Here is a 10,203-nt window from a genome sequence, read left to right on the forward strand (position 1 = left end):
GCAATAATGATACTGTTCTTCAATCAAGAATATTCTCGGCACGTTAATTCGTAGGGACGACTAAGGATGTGAGCCGAATACGTTGTAGTAAACGATATTTCAACGCAGCGTAAGCAATGGCTTTGTTAAGTAAACTTATTCAAAACTCATTGCTAATCCTTGTCGAGCCTTGCCGAGTAGAAAAGGCTAGAGTTCGTAAACAAGGCTAGAGGGCTTGAAAAGCTGATATCATAGAAACTTTCCCAGAGGCATCTTTTAAATGGCGTCAAAGATGAAGAAATTAGTTTATACACTTGAAATATTTCGAGCGAATATTTAAGAACTTGAGACAATTATATCGAGAACTCACAAAAGCAAACATCAACAACAACATGAATACTAGCTTTCTCGTATTATAACATAATATTCGAGGCACTTCTTCTTAGTCCGTAGCGAAGGTCTAGGAATTGTATGTGTATGAAGAGGGACGCGAAGTAAATATCGATTATTAAAATAAAATTACTCTTTTCGTGCAGAAAACAATACCTGTAAACCTCACGCTTTTTGGCGCAGCCTAAACCTTTCATTTATCTTTAACTATTAATCTCACGTCGCCGTCATCCCTTAGCCCATGCAATTCGACATTTGCTGGTCTCGTTAATCGTGTATCATCGGTCTGCGCGCGCGCATCCATCAACGACCAACGGGTACCGGGTGTCCTCGGGACGCTGAAAGCTCCACTTCATAATGGCGCTCTGCAATCTTTCCGGTAGCCAGACGCTCCGGCTTGTTAAGGTTCACAGTGGTTATGCTTTGTTGACGAAATTTGCTGGTTTAACTAGCAACATCTCTAGCTTTCACTATCGAAATATCAACAACTTGTCGGCCGTTAACGGTAGTCAAATTGTTAACAACTTCTCGTGATCAGCACTCAGAGTACAGGGCGTCGGCTGATGCGATCGTTAGAAAATGACCGGCTTCGATGTCGTCTCCAAGCCGCGAATAAATGCATTCGCGAAGAGATCGGCAGACACGGACTTTTGCGGCAGCAACACATGTGATGGTACATGTGTAGTGTGTAGTTTCAAACCGAGATGATCAGTATCCATGCGAAACGCACGGTTGAAGTGCGCGAAACATTGAAGTGCGGTCGTAGTCCCTTGATGAAGTCGAACAGGGGTAACAGCTAAGAGAATGAAAGCCCGAAGACGCTCTAATGGATTGAGGCATGCAACGTCCCCTTCCGGGAGTCACGGCTACCGTTAACAGCCTCGTTGACTCAATAGCTCGCTTAGTTAATGATCATAGGTAGTTTCGGAGATAGTTTTGGGGGCTGAGAAGTTGAATTGGGAAACGCATCGTAAACTATACGAATGGCGTTGGCGCCTTAAAATACAACAAATTATAAAGCAGATTTTTGCTCGAAGCTTAAAAACCCTAACATATAAGGAAGTTGATTTTATATTGCCTTTGTCAGTACAGCTTTTTCCGCCCGATCAATAACACACGATTCATATATGTGTGGAAAAAAGAACAAACGAATAAATACACTTTCTTTACGTCTTGATTGAATTCTATAAAGATCTAGATTCGGAAATATCTATCATTTCTTTTTTTTGCAACTGGCCGGCCTGAACTCGGTTCCCTGGAGTGACAATTTCAGTTTGCGCAGCTCTCTAGAATTTTAGGATCAACTATCCCCTAAAATAGGAAGCCGTTCCAGCAAAGCTGTTGTGATCTCAAACGCGTTAGTTCTAGAAAGGTTCTTAAATAATGCTCCACCATATAACTGACAAAATAGGAAATGCGCCAATGAAATTGGTACCTCAGTCTCCTTATGCTTCAGGTAAATGAGCTCAATTAGAATGAATTTAGTGAACACTCCTTATTTGATAAGACGGAAAGACGCCAATGTGTTCGCTCATGGAACGTAATAACATCACTAGACCGCCTTCGGCTGAAGTATACTTCGAATTGTATATTGATTGCTCCTGCAGCCATCTTGGAAATTGGAGCAGATATCTAAATGAGGCTAGGCTATGACAGGTTTACTGCTCTATACTAGGAATGCGTACGGCAAAATGTATAGCACTACGGCAACGGTAAAAAAAATGCAGGCCTGTTTCGGATTTGCTAATTACAAATTAGCCCAAATTGCAGTTTGATCTTCTAGAGGCACGAGTTACCGTATCGGTCATATCATTGCAATACCTGACGTCGCTCAATGTTGGTGCCCCCCAAATTGTGTGTACAATTTATGGAGCTCAATTGTTGCTGGTCAATATAATCCTTATATTTCGGGGTGTCGTGTTCGAAAACGTGCCACCGCACCCCTGTCTACTGAACATTTTATTACAGTTTTATCACTACGGTGTAAAATCTACAATTTTTTGTCATACGTTACAAAAAATGCAAAATTCACGTATTAACATAACTCATACTTTACATCATCTGCATACATCATAGGTTTCATATAAACAGCTAGCTGCTTAAGTAGATCTGCGCACAGGGCGTACATCACTGGCACTCATATCATTGTAGGGGGTCAGAAGTAGCAGAGTCGGAATAGCTCGCGCTCCGTAGCTCGATAGAAGAATCAGCCGGTCGACTGTGAATGACAGTCTTCAACGATGATTTTAGGTCAAAGTAGTACAAACGATTGCCGAATGGCGTCCATAAGCGAACTTTTCCTCGTGTTCCCGTATACAGCTGTTCCCATTTTGATGGGAACATACAACTGGCGCCCATTTTGATACTTTTTTGTCAGCTTTTTATTCGTCGCAGTAATCGCGCAACTTCTCTTGGGAGCCTAATACCGACTTGGTTGGTGCGACTAAAACGATCCGATATATTGCCGGATATACCCGAAATATAATCGGTTGTCTTACGTGTCATAATAGGTTCGTGTCAAAGCTGAAACGTAACAGCAGTAGGTGCGCCGAAACTGCCTCCAATCAGACCTGGGATAAAGCGGCCCAAAGACAAATGAAATTTCTCCAACAATCTGATTATCACAATGAAGGTACAAATGCTCGTGACAAAACGTGTCCTGTTTAGTCTAAGGTATGTTATAGGCGGAAAAGGCCGGTCCTGTCGCTGTTTTTCCGAAAATATCAACGTGACAGATGATCCTCGTAGCGGTCGATCGATTAATGAAATTACTGTGAAAACTGAGCAAGTCAGACACGTAGATAGTCGTGATGTGGGATCACATCATATAAACGTCTGCAGACTGGCAGTGATGTAGGTGATGTTATTTGTGTGCTGGGATTGGAAACAAACTGTGCATTATGTGGTGCTGTCACTTGCTAAAGTAATTGACTTGGACCTCTGGTGTCAATCGACCGGAACTAGTAACCAGAACAGAAGTCCTTTTCACTCATATCAATGCCAGACCACATACATCTTCAAATACCCTTAAAATGGGCGAACCTTGATGGAAAATTTTCATTCACCCGCCCCATAGCCCAGATCTTTCACTATCAAGCTATGTTCTGTTCTCTGCAAAACTCCCTTAATGGTGTTCGATTTGTTTCAATGGGAAGACACAATGATCACTTGTCACAATCTTTAGGTCAGAAATTACAAACATTTTTCAATGGTCAGATGATCAGATCTCTGGAAAAATTTAAGCAATTTCGGTGATTTTAGGCGAGTCGCCAATAAAAATAGAGTGTATTTAGTGTTTTACTATGTGCAAATGTAAATATTATTTGCTGCACTTTAGGCCTAAAGACGGCCAATATTTTTTCAAATATATGACTCTGTAATGTATAGCTTCGATTATAGATGAATCGAAGTTTCTCATAGCACTACGAAGCACACGCGTACGAATACAAAATAAATAATTCACATATAAACCCAACAATATGACAATGCATCTCGAACAACGGACTCCGACCATGTAACGATTACTAAATCGCTTCTTCGAGAGATGGGGACGTAAGAAAAAATAGAGAAAGGTAATAGTTACAGTCACACTAGAAGCTAGGATCTGGTATAGGGGCATGGTGGTGGACGAGGCGTTAATGGTTCATGAATTCCATAGTACCTACCCATTTGGGAATCGAAGGGAAATTCTATGACACAATACATTAGGCGACCCTGTGCGATCCAATGGCTGCGAGGACGCTATTAATAACGGCCATCTTGTAAATTATCTAATGTAGCGTAATTGGGAAAAGCGTCTGCTCATTTACATGATACCATATCTGATTATTCACACTAATGTGCACGTTGGTGGCTTGCCAGCCACACGACTCGTCCGTAATACCAGTTACTATAATCTCTTGGGCTTTCCGCTTAGATAACTTTCACTAGGCGGCCGATAGCTTTAGCTGCGCGAATCATTTTGCTATTAGAGAAATACTTTTTCCAGGACATCTCAATAGGGGATGAGCTTTGTTAAGAGATCAACATGAATGTGCTAACATTGCTGACTGGGTTCCTTTATTTATCTAAGTTATCGTGCTGAACGTAACATTTTTCTTGCCGCCACCAATTATTCATCTTATGTGTAATGTGTAATGTAAACAAGTCCACTGTTTTGAAGTACAGCATCAACGACCTGCCTTCTATGGGTACCAAACCAACGGTAACCATACAAGTACCTATTAACCTTGATAAAAATACGTTTTTCACTCCTCAATATCAATATCAAGAAGATACCCCCTAAATGACGCCGTCTCTAACGAGTGTAACGTATGTGACACGACTGGATACGTAGAAAACAACTACAAAATGAGGCTAAAAACCATCGAAATCTAATGCAATTTAAATACGCCTGCAACTGGGGTAATGAATTTATGTAAGCTCAGTAAATCCCACAGGACGCATTTGTTCAGTGAACACGCTTTCTTCATAAAAATGTCATTAGTAAAATTAAGACATTGCTATTTTTCAGACAGCAGATAAATGCTTGATAGCCCGTTAAATTTGTTTAGTTACAGTAACCTTTTACCAGATATTCTTATTCGCTTATATCGTCTTGAAAGGACAACAAAAGTCACAAAAAATGATCCAAAATATTTACTCATTTTACCTAATGCTAATCCGTCGCAATTTAAACGGGGCTGATTCAACTGTCAGCTGATGGTCACTTCACATCAACGACAGCTGAGACTGCGCGCCCAGTTTCGTCTGTTTCTATAAGCTTCTCCTGTTCGTGATATGTAATTCATCATGCGTAGCTTAGTATATTAGTATTAGCTTAGTATAGTATTCTGTTCCAGGAGCTCATAAGTCATACCTATAGCGCTTCGTACTAAGGATTCTACAATTCACTACACATAATTCAGTGCCCGGTCAAATTCGTGCTTAAACACCTTTAGATATCTCTAAGTTCGGTTGACGTGTATAAACTTACAGTTGTATATAAACCGCCGGTCGTTGTAACTTTCCAGTTATCTCTAATAGCTTTTTGAATCAATTTCGAGCCGCATCTGAACAGCGCAGAGTTTATAAGACGACTCATTTTCAATGCCAATCTTTTGCTACGAAATTACGAGAAACTCTATGTGAGGTTCACGCTACCAACACGATATCACTACCACAATTCACAGAGGTCGAAGCAATGAAGTCGAAACGTAAGACGAAGCTATTATATAGGATACACGGAATAGTTGCCTGTGTCCAGTACGGGGCCAAAGTTAGATGGACAAAGTGACTGACATAACAGACCGCGCAACTGTGTATTTTTACGCAAAAATACAACGGTCAAAAAAGACAGTATCCAGTGTCACCAGCGATTGATTAGAGTCAGCTGGAGTGACGGGCCAGGAACAGCTTAGCAGACGACAATACGGAACAGCTCGCCCGCGCCTGCGTCGTAGCAGACGTAAAGATTCCGTTATTGATTGAGGCTAATTAGTAGCGTGGTTATGCGCGAATCAGATTGATTTCCGCCACATTTAAGAAATAGCTGATTTGGTCAATTTTGTAGATGAAGAAATGTGGATCTTTCAACCTTTACATACGGTACTGCCTTATTAGAACACTGCTTCAGATGACTATTTTATGAATCTGATAAATATAGTCCAGTTTCTTTGGTAAAAGCCGTAAAGTTCTTAGTCTAAACGTGTAACAACACAGCTCATAGGAATAAGGCCACCGTAAATAAGATAACCTTTATCTCTTCAGGATTAGTATTTTATTTTTATGAAGGGCAACGGAATGTAAGTTATATGTCGGGACTTACCCTTTTACGATATCTATAAATCAGTCAATATATGTATATGTCGGCAATCGTCCAAAATCCACCTTACAATGAAGCCCTTTACCCGCTATCTATTAGAAGGCCTCTGCAGAGGCCCATGCCTGAGTATACATTTCAACGAAATTATAGAGTTGATGATGCAGTAGACCGTCCACATCTCCAAAATATACTAGGCTGTTGCACACGAATTCAGCGGAGACTTAATTCCAATAGCTTCTGAACTAGCTGGGCTATCATTATGATTTTTTTAAGATGTGTCAAAGGTACTCTCATTTGCATTTACGCACTTCTCCCATCGCTCTGACAACTACTGAGTAGTTATATACTTATTGTCCGCGTTCTCATACAATTTTTGTATCTATGGCTTCTCAAAGTAAATTGATAACGGGATTGGATACTTTTTAGGACATTGGAAGCGTTGTAATGATACGGACTTAGGTTGGAAGAACATGCAGGTTGAAATCGACGTTGCATACTTTTCTGCTCAATCTAGAAAATAATCGAGACGGAGTGGTGAAGTTTAGCGTTGTCATCAAGTAACCGGACTGCGTGATTTCGGTCGCCGTGCTAACGGTCTATAAGAGGAACTTGAAATAGCGAGCTGCATTCATTTTTCATTTTTGGTGAATATTTCATCGGAGCAGACGCCTCCGATGTCCATTACCTTACGCCCGAACCTACTTGGCACTGCCACCGAACTCAATTTCTGTTCGAAACGACGTTATTCTCTGCGGTTAGCTGTAAAGATTAAAAAATGCCTCGTCTATGGCAACCGTGCGCCTCAGTCAAAGTTCCAAAAAATACACCACATGCCACATGCGAAACTGGGTTGGAGTTAATTAACGTGGGATTTATTTTCTGCTCGGTTTCTGTATTTGAGTTGTAATTCTATGATACGTTACATGTGAAGTGCCAGAACTTTAGAAACTTCAACCTCTGCTTTGATAGAAAGTTTCTCTGACTGCGGCAATCCGCTCTCATTCCTCGGACCCCAACATCTAGTTATCTGTTCGCTGGTGTTCAACACTCTATTGACGGCCTATATTTTTGCTCCAGGCCTTCTTGCCTAAAGTCTTCACCGATCTTCGACGAATTTTCATAGCACTGTGGCCTTCGGGGAACAAAAATTTGACCACTGAGCATTGATATTCGAGATTAAAAGATTTTTTCTTCTGGACCCGCTTTTCCTGAAGTAAGCAAATTTTTACCAGGTTGGAGTGTTATTAGCTAAATGTCTTCTACTAGCGCCTCGTGGTTCAAAACATATTCAATTTCGATTCGTTTGTAACAGCCTAATAGGAATATTTCACGTCAACCTATAGGTAACACCCATCTCTCAATAAATCATTAATACTATTTTGGCGCTCAATGGTACATGCTATAAAACTTGTGTGATTAAAAAAATTTATTATTATTACTTTTTTGGATCATGAAAAGTCTAAACTAAAAGTTGACAACGCGTTGATTTTTTGCTTTTGTTCGTCGCATGACTTTAGAACTTCGAAAAATGACAAACGGATAGGAAAGAAGGATTTCATCGCTGACTACGACATTTAGCGTTTGATGAGGCGGACGAAAGTGGGAAATCGCGTGCAATAGATTTAAATGGGAAAGGCGGGGCCCTGACGGGGTACCACTGCAACGGGTTTTGTCGCCGCTCGTTATGCTTACAGCGTCTTCTTGAGTTTCTTGTTTTGCGTTAGAAGCCGCTTTCAGTTTGCATCGAGCGCAGGCCGCTCGTCGAACGTGACGCGCGTTCGTCAACAGCTCATCTATATATCTTGCTTACCTCAATATATTTAGTGGCGCTTGCCTAGCAGCAAAGACGAGTTCTGAATGGTTTCCTGACAAAGCCGACGCTCGCACCGACGTCTTTGAATAGCGTATTCAAAGATGAAAAATATTGTGATAACGTATTGTTTTTTCGGGGTCACAGCATCGCCGTGTCAGGCAAGAATTCGTTGCGAATCGGGTTATCGACGCAAAACACAACACGCAAACACGCGAGTTTATTATAAGAAAGAGATTTTTATAACGTATTATTATTATAGAGTTTTTACGAGCTCAACGCTGGGATATTGCTGTGAAAATTCTATGGAACAATTTGATTAGTCTCAAAGATAAATTCAAATCGGAGACTGTCGGCTCCAACAACGGATTCCTGTTTCAGAAGCAACGAAATTGATGTAAATTTAATGTGCACTATAATATGATTAGAGATCAACTAAATAAACTGGCGATATAATCAATGTTGTTGCAAGTATTAGTATCAAGTCTCTCTAATATTAAGTAACCGGTTAATTATTCAACTGTGACGTTCGTTCCTTCCATCACAATATGTTCTATGTTTGATAAAGTTTGTTTTTTTAAAAATAAATTTTGTACATTTTTTTAAAATCTTTTACATTTTTCAGTCGTTCGATCGTGACCGATGCTGCGCAGTTGCTGTAGAGCAACGAAATAACAAACTTGTAGTTTTTCTTTAAAATAAAGGCAAATAAAATCCTTCTTTTGTGTCTACTTGATAAAAAAAAATGCCACCCGTGCGGAAAAATCGAAATACAGATACTAATAGCAACGTATTACCGACCCAGGTGTCTGCAAAGCAGATCTAAAAACAATACAAATATAGCCGTATAGCTCTAATGTTAGTTACTAATAGAATTATGCATAGATAATTCCGTATGATTATCTTCATAGGTTTATATGACAAAAAAAGTCGTATAAAATGTTATTTGCTTCTGAAAATGCCCTGATTGAAAAATTATTCATGCACGATAATATTTTTAATTAAGGATCGATTAACCAGAATATTTTATACCGCCCCCTACAAGCCACGTTCAACGTTAGATCCCGTTCCACTACCAATGATATGCATAAAATTATAATGCATTATTAAACACACGCACGCACGCACGAGTAGTGTCTATTGTAAGTGTCGCGTTAGAATCCATTGGACGTATTTATGCACGACTTGTCTTGCATCACTGTTAAACCATGCATACTGTGGCGGCCTCTGGCGGATTCAGACGGAAATATCGTAAAGAAGAGAAAAAACAAACGATGCGCGCCATCAGACAAAATCTGTTTAGAGGCTTCTCAAAAAATCTAGCGCCTTATTTGATACCGGATAGTAGCAGAAACTTCTCTAGCGTCAACCGAGCCTCATAACATTATGAGGCGAAGTCCGTACCAACAGCACGTCGGCGTATAGCTAAGTTGAGCGAAATGATTGATAGCTAATCTAAACTCAGCATGTGCGAGCGATCTATGGAAGCAGTACTCCTTTTCTAATTATTGTATATATATACTGAGCAACGCCTTTTTAAGGTACCAACCTCTGCTTATAGTGTAAATAAAGATCTTTCTCAATTTAATTCCATATGAATCGATCGATCCAAGCTCAGCCGCCATATACCAGGTTAGTATCAGTGAGTCGTCGGTCCTGTGACGTAACGAGCAAGGCAAGCATCCGCGTGATGTCTGCACAAGCCCTGTTAATCCTGTAGGTATGTAACTGTATTTAAAAGAACTGCAGGCATTGCCGAACGACATTATTTCACTACATCATAAAATTGAATCGAACGAAAGCGATTGAAGACGTCTATGAAATCAATAGTTGAATAAATTATTTATTCAATAAGGCTACATCTTATCTGCGAAATATATATAGGCCTTCCGCAGTAGCTTTACGCACCGTAAAGAATTGTTCTAAACGTCTATTTGCTTACAATTATGGATATATATTTCTCTCGCGTATACCATGAACTCGTCAAATTTTGAGATTCCACAGCTAGTACGCTATTGATTTGTACTTTTTATAGGTATTTGTAGTAAAGAACGTACTACATGTTCCTAATCTGTGTTAAATGTATCAACGTACTTAACAAATCAAAAAAGCGTTGTCTCGTTTGTATATTTAGTTGAATAATAATCGAGATGTTGCGGTTATTAATCGTGTGAACAAACTAAAACAGACTTTCTCTGAAGGAGCGCGACATTGTGTATAT

At 39.9% G+C, this 10,203-nt stretch overlaps 1 protein-coding gene across 3 annotated transcripts in view; it reads right to left on the reverse strand.

Moving 5' to 3' along the window:
- Nucleotides 1-5,752, reverse strand: part of BckdhA (Branched chain keto acid dehydrogenase E1 subunit alpha) — a 45,685-nt gene extending 39,933 nt beyond the window's left edge. For 2 of the 3 annotated variants that reach the window (XM_022852982.2, XM_022852981.2), the window contains exon 1: nt 5,345-5,751. In XM_022852982.2, coding sequence (XP_022708717.1) covers nt 5,345-5,452 — 108 coding nt within the window. In that variant the 5' untranslated portion in view covers nt 5,453-5,751. Of the gene's footprint in view, nt 1-5,344 lie in introns of all 3 variants that reach the window. The other variant, XM_086973099.1, reaches the window with a different exon arrangement.
- Nucleotides 5,753-10,203: the final 4,451 nt, after the last annotated feature.

Source organism: Varroa jacobsoni, unplaced genomic scaffold, assembly GCF_002532875.2.
Source record: "Varroa jacobsoni isolate VJ856 unplaced genomic scaffold, vjacob_1.0 contig01263, whole genome shotgun sequence".
NCBI lineage: Eukaryota > Metazoa > Arthropoda > Arachnida > Mesostigmata > Varroidae > Varroa > Varroa jacobsoni.